At 39.4% G+C, this 13,669-nt stretch overlaps 1 protein-coding gene across 3 annotated transcripts in view; it reads left to right on the forward strand.

Moving 5' to 3' along the window:
• Positions 1 to 13,669, forward strand: part of UACA (uveal autoantigen with coiled-coil domains and ankyrin repeats) — a 95,337-nt gene that overhangs the window by 46,436 nt on the left and 35,232 nt on the right. Inside the window, exons 1-5 of one of the 3 annotated variants that reach the window (XM_058737212.1) lie at positions 1,331 to 1,795; positions 3,964 to 4,097; positions 9,150 to 9,238; positions 12,187 to 12,251; positions 13,018 to 13,075. In XM_058737212.1, coding sequence (XP_058593195.1) covers positions 1,757 to 1,795; positions 3,964 to 4,097; positions 9,150 to 9,238; positions 12,187 to 12,251; positions 13,018 to 13,075 — 385 coding nt within the window. In that variant the 5' untranslated portion in view covers positions 1,331 to 1,756. Of the gene's footprint in view, positions 1 to 1,330; positions 1,796 to 2,542; positions 2,561 to 3,963; positions 4,098 to 9,149; positions 9,239 to 12,186; positions 12,252 to 13,017; positions 13,076 to 13,669 lie in introns of those variants that run through there. The other 2 variants (XM_058737213.1, XM_058737210.1) reach the window with 2 other exon arrangements.

Here is a 13,669-nt window from a genome sequence, read left to right on the forward strand (position 1 = left end):
GTATTTTATAATTAGAATATGCACGTAATATTTTAAATTTAGTAGGAAATGGATTGCTTAAGTTCAGAACAATTTTTTTTAATGTTTTTAAATTTATTTTTGAGAGAGAGAGAGCACAAGCAGGGGAAGGGCAGAGAGAGAGAGAGAGAGAGAGAGAGAGAGAGAGAGAGGTAGACATAGAATCTGAAGCAGACTCCAGGCTCTGAGCTGTCAGCACAGCCTGACGTGGGGCTCGAACCCACGAACTGCGAGATCATGACCTGTGCCAAAGTCGGATGCTCAACCGACTGAGCCACCCAGGCACCCCAAAGTTCGTAACAGTTTTTAACTGGCAGCATGATCTATAGTATAGCACTTACCTCCTTCTTATAAACACTTGTGTTGTTATGTTTTACATTCCCATGAAACAGTTTTCCCAAATTGGTCTTTTTGGAGGAAGCGTAAACTGTCACGCTCTTGTGGTAATACACGGTAAACAACACCCTGGAACTTGTGGATGTTTGTTATTTTCCTTGATAAAGTAAGGAGCATTGGTACAAGTATGTTAAATGTCATAAAGAATGTAGAGGAGTAGTCTGCTTTGTCTCCAAATAGACTTTTATTTACCGTCTAGCCCAGTGTTCAATATCTATTTGCCTCGTTAGGTTTTTAATCTATTTTTTAAAAATTCCTGAATCCAGACAATTTGACTTTCCACTGGTAAAATATTTACTTGTTGTATCAGGCAGGGTGCTAAACTTAGACATGAAGAGTACGGAGTTAAATTTAAAATTTGTCGAAAGTATTCATCATGATGCAGTCTATTTAATGTCTTGGCAACGCCTCTTGCTCTTCTCATTTAACATGTTAGGAGACAGACTGGCAGCAGTTGTAAATTGAAACCTGGTTGTATGCAGAGTAAGCCCGACAGGGGCATGAAGGAAAAGGGAGAAAATTTGAAAGCGTCACTCTGTATGTGTTTGTGTATTAAATTAAAGTGTGACACATTTGCTTAAAATAGAATTTTATATCCTGTTTATCAAGGCTGTTATAACTTCACGGTAGATCCGAAGACTGAAACTGGTTTCAAATGTTTTCTTGTGGAATAACCAAATTCGTCTCTTAACAGTGTTGTCATGATGTCACGCGATGTATAATAAGCACGTTTTACAATGTGTTTGAGTCATTTGTCCCCAGTAGACCTGAAATTTATTACTCAGAGGAGAAGCATGCATTTACAGTATATTCTTAGCTGCTCTTTTCTATCACTCAGCTGTCAAGGCCTATGGAATCTAAAATAGAACCTGACCAATGGGAGACCGTCTACCCCTTGTTTACAGGAGGATTCGGAGGTGGATAGTTTTATCATGCACTGCAGCGCCTGGGTTGCAGTGTTGAGGCAGGATGTAGAGTGCTGTGCAGGTTTTCCAGCAGAGTCCCTGAAAGGGACAGCTTTGAAAGACAGCGTCTAAACAATAAGAAACAGGAGGAGTTACGGTACCTGACTCCGGCCGCTCGCAATCAAGTGCTGTTCAGCAAGGAAGATAATTTTCAAGCGGTATGAAGGCGGACAAGGATCCCGAAGACGAAGAAAATATCGTTAGAGGTCCAAGCTAAGTGTAGCACAGCATGAAGATTGTAGAGCAGGAAGATTTGTAAAGCGAGGGACGGATTCACTGGTTAGGAGTTTGTCTGAGGGCGTGCTTTGTGAGCTGCAGAGATTCGTAACCTAAGGCGAAGCCGTTTGCTGCTAGCGACAAGAAACTAAATCCTGTCTATGATGAACTGTTGGTTTTCTTGTGCTCCTAAGAACAGAGTAGGTATCCCTGTAGCGCAGTGTAACAAAAGATTCTTGGTTAGGCTTTCCAAACCGTATTCTTTTAAAGTGGACTACTGTTTTATTAATTTTGGTCTCCTTGTTTACTATCTTTCTGTTTGATTAGTAGGCTGGGGTTAATGATAGAAAACAAAAGTTCTTGTTTCTTTTTCTGGATTTAAGAAGCTCATAATAGAATCTTCATAATTGAGCAGTGTTTCTGTTAACTGACAGTGGACCAAATGGAAACGGCACTTCGTGAAGTGGAACTGAAAAATCACATGAGAATATGAGACTTTGGTCATGTTTAACTATCTCCTAAAAAGCCTTACTTTAGGGTTTTACAATTTTTTCCAGTGTTTTCAATAACAGCAAGTTTAATTGGAAATAAAACAGATTGTTTTAGCTGCAAGGATAAACTAATCAATTTAGAGCCAGTATTTGTGTGTTAAACGTGACTTAATCCCTTAGGCATTTGAAAACACAAAGTCTCTTAAGCCTGCATCTACTACCACTCCCCAGTTTCGAGTCTGTAAACTGTTTTGTTTTAAAGCTAAAGAAGGGGGTGCCTAAAATGTAGTGTAGACCTTGAGCCAATAAACAGGGCGAGTCTCAGAGTTGACAATTTGTGCTTTTGAAGTTAGGCGGAAGTGGGCTCATCTCCAAATTTAACTGATTTAGAGGCAGCAATTCTGAAGTCTGTGTAGGTTCTTGAACCGGATTCCATTGAAACATTTCACTTCAGGAGTGGGTTAAAAATGTAATGTATTTATCTTTTTCTCCTATTCAAATTTCATATGCAGTTTCACTTTCTTTAAGTATGTAAGGAAGACATTGCTTATTTAGCTAGAAGACTGGTGATTTTGTGTGGCCGTTTGAAGGAGATAGGTGATATTAAGTAATCATAACGATGAAACATTTAGAGGATATGCTTCATATAAGAGATTCATTTTTTCTCCCTCAGGGATTTGTTATGGTATTTGTGGACACAGGAATTGTTTGTAAGTTTAAGTGAAAAATAGGTACATCTTTCTTTGTTCTGGAAATAATACTGGGCTTAGTACAGAATTTAGCAGTAGGTTTACTGTATAATATTTTAAAAGGCTAAAACCTTACTTGTTTAAATAATGTATGTTTTAGTTCTGGGTTCTACATTTCTGCCTACTAAGAAAAAAATCCAAGTTATTGGCCTTGGAATGTCTTGAATATATTTTCTCCAAAGCTGAAAATAACCTTGATACAATGAAGGTGTATATCATGTGATACATACTCCTATTTAAAAAATTTCCTTTAATCTTCCTCTTAAATATATGTACTGAGTTTTGTTAATATAAAAAAATCTTTTTTGTATGTTGAATGTAAAAAAGAAGGGAGAAAATGAAAGTCACCTGTAATCCTATTGTTTTAGGATTTTAAAGTAGTTAATACTTTAGAGGCTTTTTTTTTTTTAAGTTTGTTCTACGTGGAAGTTTCTTTTTATTCTAATATGTAAGCTTGATGAATTGCTTTCTGTGTTGAGACAGAGACAGTGTACGTGTGTGTGTCTGTGTGTGTGTGTCTAATTTGCATTTATAAATATATTCCCAACAGTATCTTTTAAATAAGGTGGGGGGAGGGAGGTGTTTTAAAATGTGTACAGAATTCCACTGCATCTAAGGTCTTGGGAGATAGGTAACCAGAGCCAAATCTGAAAGTATGAGTTAGAGAGTAGGAGAAGGACACATGATTCTGGAAGTCATGAGAAGTCTTGGTTGGGTTTGGCCCCTTATGTTTTTCAATGTCCCTGGAGCCTTGACTTCTCTCATTTGTGAAATGGGGATGATGATTTTAGTTTATGGGGGTTGTTTGCGTAATTCATGCCTGGCACGGGATACGTCTTCGGCAATTATTAATTTCCTTTCTTGGCTCTGAAGGCAAAGAAAACAGAACGTGAGAAACATGCCCTTTCTCAAAAGCGTCGTTTAAAATGCTTCTTGAATATCAGGTGTTTGGAGAAGCTCTTCTCGTGAAGTCGGCATCGCAGGGAGAAGGAAATGTGGGATGCGACTCGACACTGAATGATACATTATGCAGTATTGTCTTCCCTCCTCTTCCTTCCTGCTTTAGAAAGTCTTGCTGATATAGTGTATAGAGTAGGCCATGTTTACTTTTTTTTTTTCTTTTTGTAGCAGGCAGCAGATTGGAATAAATATGATGACCGACTGATGAAAGCTGCAGAAAGGGGAGATGTAGAAAAAGTTTCCTCCATCCTTGCTAAAAAGGGCATCAATCCAGGCAAACTAGACGTGGAGGGCAGATCTGCGTAAGTATTACTGATGCTAACTCCCCAAAGGGGATTTGGGTATGCTCTTGGGACACAAGTGAAATTTGTGAGTTGTGGCTATCAGCTTATTAATTTAAAAAGCCTTGATCAAAAACCATGCTCTACAATCTTTCACACATTGCTTTTCAGACATCATAGACTAATAACTGCCCTCAATTTGAAAGATTTTCAAGCTAGACAGAGAATGCTAAAATACTACCCAGTGGTCTAGTTGTTTAGGCTCTATGACAAACCGTAGCCTGGGTTGTTTGGTGCATTTCTGTGTATCGCCTTTTTCATATTCCTTATCCTGTTTGATCCTTGCAGCGGCCCTCTGAAAGCAGTAGGAGAAAGTCTACAGAGGTTAAATAACTTGGTCTAAACTCATGAAAAGTCACAGAGCTGGGATGTGAACCCAAGTTTTCTGTGTTGGAAGAGTTTTCTGTAATTACACGGACTTTTCCTCTCAACTCCCGATCTGTTTTTATATTCGGTCATCATTTTAAACAAGAATGTGTAGAACAGAAGAGGCAGAATAATTAGTGTGTCTTAGGGAGGCACAGGGGGTGATCCCACCCTTTGGCTTTGGGGTCCCCGAGAACGACTACTGGCTTGTTGGCCTTCTTATCTTTCCTCCCGCCCCTCCCGAATCTTCTTCACTTGCCTTCCTGTTGAGGGTGGGAGCAGTTGGGTCAAAGGGCAGGTGTATGGTCCGGCACCACACTCTATAATTACAGCAGTTAAAACCTCTGGGAAACCTTCCAAAGTTAGAGGTGAAAAGTCTCATTTCCTAAAATTCCTCTCAGTCTTTCATGAGTTTATTTAGAATATTATAACTGGAAACCAGATACTAAATATAGAAATAAATATTAGGAAGTGGATAGTGAAAGTTTGATATAGATCAATACGTTAGGATGCTTGTAGATTTAAGTACAGGAAACATAGCAAAGCATGACTTAAAAATCAGGTTGGCTTTTAATACCAGTAAGGTTTGAAAAGTTCCAAGTTTTTCAATGCTGTCTCAGTTTTATCAAGTGGGCAGTCTGATAGCTATGACAACATTAGTTATTTTGAGTCCTGCTCCTATTTTCGCTAAATTTGAAGCTATTTTTAGGGCTCACAGTATAAACAGTAAAAATTTAACATCTAGAAGTGACTTTGTTTTTCGCGTTTCTTTTTTCCCAAATGCCAACATGTTAGAAGATACAGGCAATCTTTGGGATGAAAATCTTCAGTGAAACGTGATTTCTTCAGTTCTGCCTATTCATGCTTTGGATGTTTTGAATGAATGATTGCTTCAGTTTCTGTTAATGTCTTTTAAATCTGAGGTTCAGTTTGGAGTGAAATTATTTGTATGGATGGTCAGAGTTATAAAAATCTGGTGTAGTTTGATGAACTATGAACTTTAGTTTGTGAAATATGTGAGTAGTTCTAGTCTCTAAGGTTTTCACTGCAGGAAATGGAAGTCTTTTAGGATTCATGGGATAAGATATTTTCCTTTTGCTCCTTGCACACAAACTGTATTCTTCCTAAATTGCATACAAACCGTATGCTTCCAAAAGCATTTTGTGTATAGGACATGTTGCAAATATGCTTTCTGTATATTATGTAATTACAAAAGTGAGTTCGTTTTGAATGACTTGTTTTTTTTTTTTGTTTTTAATTTTGAAATTTAAGACCAAAGTAACCTGTGCTTCTTGACCTCAGTCCAGTTTCAGAAATGAAATATTTGAAGCCTAGCCATAGTCACTGCAAGGACTTGTTTTCTTCCTGTTCACCTCTCTCCTAGGGTTCAGCCCATTGCCAAAGCAAAATGGGACAGAGTCACCGGAAATCCCCACTGCCACTTGGAAAGTCAGATACCAATTCCTGTCCCTCTGTCCCCTCAGGCTGTCAGAAGTGACGTTTGTTTGGCTCCCAGCTGTTTTCTCTGGAATCAGTAAATGCTCCTCGGCAAAAAATGGCTTCAGATACCACCCTCGCCTCTCTGGGCCTCTCTCCTTCCCTGCATCCTGGTCTAGATATTTTTCACTATCTTGTTAGCTTACTGATGCCCTCACACAGATGTCGTACAGTTTATGTGGTTTTTCCCATTGTCCCGTATTACCTGGGTTTCCTGTTGTGGAAACACAAATACAGGTCTTGTTTTTAAAAAGACAGCTTCTGGGACGCCTGGGTGGCTCAGTTGGTTAAGCCTCCAACTTGGGCTCAGGTCAAGATCTCACGATTTGTGAGTTCGAGCCCCATGTCGGGCTCTGTACTGACAGCTCAGAGCCTGGAGCCTGCTTTGGATTCTGTGTCTTTGGATTCTGTGTCTTTCTGCCCCTACCCTGCTCTGTCTCTCTGTCTGTCTCAAAAAATAAACACTGAAAAAATAAATAAATAAATAAATAAAAAAAGACAGCTTAAAGTTGATTTTTTTATATTGAAAAAGAGTATTTCTATAAACTAATTTTTCAGATTTCCTTTACAACTCTTTGTATACAAGTTAGTGATCGATATGTCTTCTTTCTGAAGTGTGCTATTTATACCACATCTGCATTAATAGTGCATTGTAGATTTGTTGTGAATTCTGCCCTTTGGTACGTCATCAGTGTAATGTTGATCTGTTTTCCCTTTTTTTTTTTTTAAAGTTTATTTATTTATTTTGAGAGAGAGAGAGAGAAAGAGAGAGAGCGAGTGAGCAAGGGAGAGAGAGGGAGGGAGAGAGAGAGAATCCCAAACAGGCAGAGCCCAACACAGGCCTCGGAAACTCACGAACCATGAGATCATGACCTGAGCCAAGATGAAGAGTTGGACGCTTAACCGACTGAACCACCCAGGCGCCCCAGTTGATTTATTTTGAAGAAAGAAGTCTTCCAAATTTTTGAGCTAAGAAAGGAAAACAAACAAAAAAATGTTCCCTCCAAGATTGTTGGGAGACTAAAAGTGTTTGCTTGAAGGAAATTACCGTTCCTCAAAAGGTTCTAATGGTGCTTTGCACAGTATAATTCCCTACTTTGGTATTGAAAAGAGATTTATAATCTTATAGATTTATAGTGGAATTTAATTCCACTGTAAGGAGAACTTATCTGATTCCTGTGAACACTGTATTCCTTTAATCAGAAATATCTCTGTCTCTCGAATTCAAATTGTACACAAACCTCCTTTATTTTACTTACTAGTGCTTGGTGTCTGGTTTGCATTTACATCCATCATAAGGGGTGCCTGGGTGGCTCAGTCGGTTGAGCGGCCGACCTCTGCTCAGGTCACGATCTCGCGGTCCGTGAGTTCGAGCCCCGCGTCAGGCTCTGTGCTGACGGCTCGGAGCCTGGAGTCTGTTACCGATTCTGTGTCTCCCTCTCTCTGACCCTCCCCCGTTCATGCTCTGTCTCTCTCTGTCTCAAAAATAAATAAACGTTAAAAAAATTAAAAAAAAAATAAATCCATCACAATAATACTAGTTGAGACACATGATGGAGTGTTGTAATATCTGGAAGTGAATTTGCAACCTATCTCCAGATTTTGTCTCTGAGCATTTATTTTTTTTTAAAGTTTGTTTATTTAAGAGAGAGACAGCATGAGTGGGGAAGGGGCAGAGAGCGAGAGCGAGAGCAAGCGAGAGAGAACGAGAGAGAGAGAATCCCCAAAGTGCAGAGCCTAATACAGGGCTCGAACTCGTGAACTGTGAGATCATGACCTGAGCTGAAATCAAGAGTTGGTTGCTTAACCAACCGAGCCACCCAAGCACGACTCCAGGCATTTAATTATTCAAATATTTGAAGGCCTGTCATCTGTCTGGTACTTAAATTGGTCTGGGGAATGTAATAGGAAGCAAAACAGACAAAAATCCCTGCTTTTGTTGAGTTTATACTTGAGTAGGAGGAGAGTGACAGATTATAAAGAAAGACTGTAAAGAAAATAAATCTTGAATTTGTGTATTAGATAATACGTAGTTCTCCATAGAATAAAGGCTGGGATTGGGGAAGTAGGCATACTAAGGCTTCAGGGAATGGGGAATCATAGACATTTTAGATGACGTGGTTATGGAAGACCCCTTTTGAGAGCGTGTTCAGAGTTTGTCTGTATCCAGGCACCTGGCAGAGAGCTTGCACATCCTTATCTCCTGGCATCTTCACAGTGGTTGTTGTCCTTATTTAGGGTTCAGTTCTATGTTGACCCGATTTCAACATCCTTTGCTAGCAAGCCCTATTGTGTTTACCTACCAGTTTGGATTTGGTGGAGTATAGTCAGTCAGTCGCTGTCCGTTCTTACTGCGCCCCAAAGATTTTTGTACAGGTTGGTTGGTTAATAAAGTGTTAGATGATCAAAGAAACAATGGGATATTTTCCACTGTATCTGGAATACTTGATGATCTAAAGTAAGTTTTTTAAGCAGCCTTTACTTGCCTTATTAGGAAGCTTGTGCCGTTCGTTATGCCCGTTTGTGTGAAACTTTGCCCAGTCATACAGGTCTGTGAACAAAAGGAAGAATGGGTGGTAGTTGTTGGTACTTTCGGGGAAGATGACTTTTATGGCTTTCCAAGCGTTGCTTAGTTTGTTGTCCTGAAGGCTTTTCTCTGCAAGGTTTAATTTGATAATTCTAAAGAGAAGGATTAAGTGTTTTGATTGTCTTTGGCCTTAGCATTCTGCGATAACTTGAGTTGTCTTGGCAGTTTCAGCATATTTGAAACTAAGCCAAATAATCTGATAGAAAATTTTCCATGCATCTATCAGACTTCTAGCACCGGTGCCTTCGCTACTGAATAATAAACTGTAGAGTTAGCGGTATTATTGGATACATTTTCTATTATTAAGACTGTTGAACATTGGAATATTCCATTGGTTCTAAGGAGCTATTTCTAGGACGTTTTGGCTCCTTATGTAAATTCGGGTTCAAATTAGTTTTTCAGTAATAAGTGATAGGTTTCTTTTTCTGACATAAAATATATAGGTGTTTTCATGTAGCCTTTAAAACATGTGTGTGTGTGTTGAATAAAAGGTGACGTTGATGTAACATTTAAGCTGACATTTAGTAGTTTCTGTGCATAACAAATATTTTCTTTTTGTTTAGCTTCCATGTTGTGGCCTCAAAAGGGAGTCTTGAATGTTTGAATGCCATCCTTATCCATGGAGTTGATATTACAGCCACTGACACTGCAGGTGGGTTTGCCTCCATAGTCAGTTGTGCAACGAAAAGAGAGGACAAGCCTTGTCCACTGCTCATGTCCTTAATCAGACCCGAACGTGACTTAAAAAGAGAAGTCCTTAATTTTCTCTTTTTAAACAGTTAAGAGAAAGTTTACTTCTGAGGTATCGTCGATGGGAAGAGGCGAAGTACAGGGAAGTATGGAGACAGGGTTGCTGAACTGAAGTCAAGTGCTGGTCTTGGTAGTGTTCCCGAATCCTAAAATTTCAGGTTTTGAAGGACCTTTAGGGGCCATTTAGATTCTACTCCTGTAGCCTCGAGTATATGAAGTCTTGCTGTCATGCGGTGGTTCAGCGTTGGGTTGGACATCTCTCGTGGCGGGGAACTAACGGCCTCATGACGACGACAGCGTTACCGCTAATGATCACAACAAGGGGAGCTGCCACTCACATCACCTGCTACTCTGCTGAGCACACGAACACGTGCCAGCTCATTCTGTCCTCACACCATCCCAGGGAGGCTGCGAGGCACTGAGCCATTCACTGACTTGCCCAGGGTCCTTCCATGGATGAGCTGTGACCGGAGTCTGTGCTTTTCACCATTATGCCGTGCAAGGAAGCCTGTGCTGCATTTGGTTAGCTACATTTAAAAAAAAAATTTTGGTAGACAGTTTGAAGTCTGGTTCTTTCGGTGCCTTCTGCTTACACGTAGTCGTACCCATGTCTGTCTTTTAAACTCGTACAGCCTAAGTTTGTCTGCACATCACAGGATAGACGTTTAAGCATGTGAAGATAGCCATTGTCTTTCTTCGATGCGCACGCTAGTTTTCTCAGGATGACCGCTGTCCGTTCTCTCGACAGCTTATTTCTCTGCAGTTCTGCTTTTGTTATTCAATAAATATAGCAGGTGACCTAGAACAGAGAATTTCCTTAACAACTTTCATATTTTATCCCGTGGTTCCGTGTATAGACAAATAAATACGTTACAGTTAAACCAGCATCGTGTTTAGAAATGGAAGGGAGGCAGAGGGATAGAGAGATCTCAGTGAGTTAGTGAGGAAGATCTTCACCTAAAGATGTGTCAGCTTCTAAATCGAAGAACAAACTCTATTTATCTGCCACCTCTGAACGAACAGAAGAATATGTTAATTATTTACAAAAGCATTCCATTGGTGTGGAGGAATATTTAGCTTTAGAAATTTCAGACTAACCCTGTATCTCTTTAGAACTCTTTAGACTTTATTTAGATATTGTGCTGATTCTCATTCAAACAAGCATCTTTCTTATGTATTGTCTGTGTTCTTTCCGCTCTGGGTATTTTTGCCTAGTGGCCGATCTAGTGACTTTTGCCCTCCCGCCTTCAGAGAAGATAGGTTCAGATGCTTTCCCAGGCTCAGCAGACATCATCTCATGTGCAGCATTCCAGCCTACTCTGCTCCAACTCTTTGTCTTTTGTTTTTGCTGTTGTCCAGTTATACTTTTTTTTACTTTGGTTTAGTATTTTTCTCCATCGAGTTGTCCTGTCCTCAGGGTAAGGACCTTTTCTCGTTCGCTGTCACATTGTCAGTTGTAGTCCAGATGTGGATATTGGATAACAATTCAATTCCAAAGTGGTATGTATTTTATCTTAACTCCTTGATTTGTTACCAGTACAAACGTAGGTGAAAGATAGCCAGATTTCAAGTTAGTGTGGTTTGGGTTTTGAGGTATTTGTGACCCAGGTCTTACCAGGTAGGCATTCATAGTGTAATTCATCGTGTTGGGTGTAATTCATAGTGTTGTGCTTTAGATTTTGATGTTTCCTTAATTTGTTTACTCTGCCCTCTCAAGTGGCTGGATTTGGATTCGGCTAAGGAAATACCTACCTGACATTTTTATCTGATCAAGTTTCTATGGCAGTTTGTTGAGTACCAGGGACTGTCACCACTGTGCCTTCCCCCACCGTCCCACTCCATACTCTTTCTTACTTGCCATGTAAATGTGACAGTTTTTCTTGTCAATTTTCGCAGTGTAAAAGCTCTAGGAAACTTGTCCATGAACAGTAACAAATTGAAATTTGAAATCATCACATCTGTCTTATTTGTAATTCGAGGATGTTTAGGTATGGATGAGTATGTTGTACCTGTACCTGTTTAAAGACCCGGACTCACTGCTAATTTGTTCTGGATCAGTATTCAGAGTTAATCTTTCAGATGATAATTTCCTTTAAAATTGCACATTTAAAAAAAAAAATTGTGTATCTGAGAGAGAGAAGGAGAGAGAGCAGGAGGGGCAGAGAGAGTGAGAGAGAGAGAATCCCAAGCAGGCTCCACGCTGTTAGCGCAGAGCCCGATGTGGGGCTTGATCTCCCAAACCGCGAGATCATGACCTGAGATCACGAGTCGGACGCTTAACCAACTGAGCCACCGAGGCACCCCTAAATTTTCACATTTAATACACATTATATTTGAGAGACATTATTTTCACATTATTTTCAGAGCCACAGTCCTAATGAACTTTGAATTTTAGTCGAAAATTAGTTTCTTTGGTTTAGGTCTCTTAACTTCTTGCACTTTAGTGTCCACACTGCCTGTTTGGAATTATTATGAGAAATCTAGGTATGTTTCTCACTCTCCTGTCCCCATTCTCTTTTTCTCTTTCTCTTCCTCTCCCTCCCTCCCTTCTTTCCTGTGCCGACTTAACTTACTTACTCTGTCTCAGGCACTACTGTGGATATTGGAGATACAGTGATGACTATGGCCAAGTTCTTGCTCTTTATGGATTTATATGTTTAATTTTTCTTCCCCCCTTCATGGTGTTGGTGTGTATATTATCTCTTATTAAAATATCGACCTGAGTGAAAGCGTGCTGATAAGTTCAGTGTCCTGTCAACTAACGTTGGAAAAATGAGTCCCATTTCTTTGGAAAATTCACGCGTGAAGGAAATAACCCTTCGTGGATGTCTTTAATTCTTTCTTTTCTAGGAAGAAATGCTCTTCACCTGGCTGCAAAGTATGGGCATGCGTTGTGTCTACAAAAACTTCTACAGGTAGTAAAAGTGGTTAATACTTCAGCTTTATTATTTTGACTACAAATAATAGACATGTCTTCAATGTGTTTTTGGAATTTGAGATCAAAGAAAATAGTGGGCTAATTTTGACTTACGTAATATCTTTCCCATCGTTTGTGAAAGAACGTGAACAATAAAGAGCAGAAACTCTGAGGGAAGTGAATCGCATAACTCGGTGTATTAAAAATAAATAACAAAGGCTTGACCTTCCTGTTGACATTAGCTGGAGACTGGAGTTTTCTGTTGTCTAGGCTGTGACATAAAGTGATACGACATAGGCTCTATATGTTTCTATATAAACATCAGGCACTTAGACTATATGATATGAATGCCTTTAGTTAAACTTGTAGTCAAGCAGTCACAGAATTCCTTGAACTAGTGGGAAAGGGTCCCACCATACATTTCCATAAACGTTGCCACGAAGTTTCACAGCAGACCTCCTTTGTTTTTCCTGATTCAGTTCAAATTTTAACTCTTGGTGAGAAAAACACCCAAACAATAACAGTCTCTGCATCCCATGCTATTATAATGTACCATATGTTTTCCTGTTTGGTGAAAAACTCAACTTTACAGTATGATGTTATTTGTTTCATGTCAAAATATTTAGTGGCTTGTCTAGTAGACGTTTAGTTTTTTTTTGATAAATGGAATATTTTAAGATTAAATAACAGCTGTTCATTTGAGTCTAGATATTTAACTGTAAAGTAAAACCCTCCCAGATGACTGAGTTTCTGTGTTTTAACAGTACAATTGTCCCACTGAGCATGTAGACCTTCAGGGGAGAACCGCGCTTCATGACGCAGGTGAGCGAAGGTTGCGCTTGGACAGAAGCAATTATTTGTTGAAACGGCTAGGCGTTTAAATTAGTTTGAAAGTTTTAACGTATACGTTTGTATAATTCGCGGAGAAAAAACATTACGAAGTTTTTGTTTACGCAGATGTGAAATTTATTTGATTGTACAGCTTAAAAAGATTCAGCCAACGTTTCCAGGCTAGTTTGCTAGATATCCAAAGTCCAAAGATAAATAAACCATGATCTGCTGTCAAGGAGCTCCAGGCACCGTGTGTGTGTGTGTGTGTGTGTGTGTGTGTGTGTGTGTGACGAGAGGAGCAGGGGAACTGGTAGGAGAAATGGGAAGATGACTTTTCCTTTTCTTAAAAACTACTTTTTACCTAATTAGCATGTCTGAGCATCATTTTTCTCATCTGCAAAATGAAGTTAATACTACCAGTAAGTGGTTTTAATTAAATCATAAATAGTGCCTGGCATGTAGTAATTTCTTAATTAATGGTGGTGATATCTGTTGGTTTAGGTCTCAGTGCTGATTTTCATGTTTCTGTAATGTGCTGTTTCTTTAAAAAAGATTTGTACTAGTAATTTCACAGAGTTTATTATG

Source organism: Neofelis nebulosa, chromosome 7 (assembly GCF_028018385.1).
Source record: "Neofelis nebulosa isolate mNeoNeb1 chromosome 7, mNeoNeb1.pri, whole genome shotgun sequence".
NCBI classification, from domain to species: Eukaryota; Metazoa; Chordata; class Mammalia; order Carnivora; family Felidae; genus Neofelis; species Neofelis nebulosa.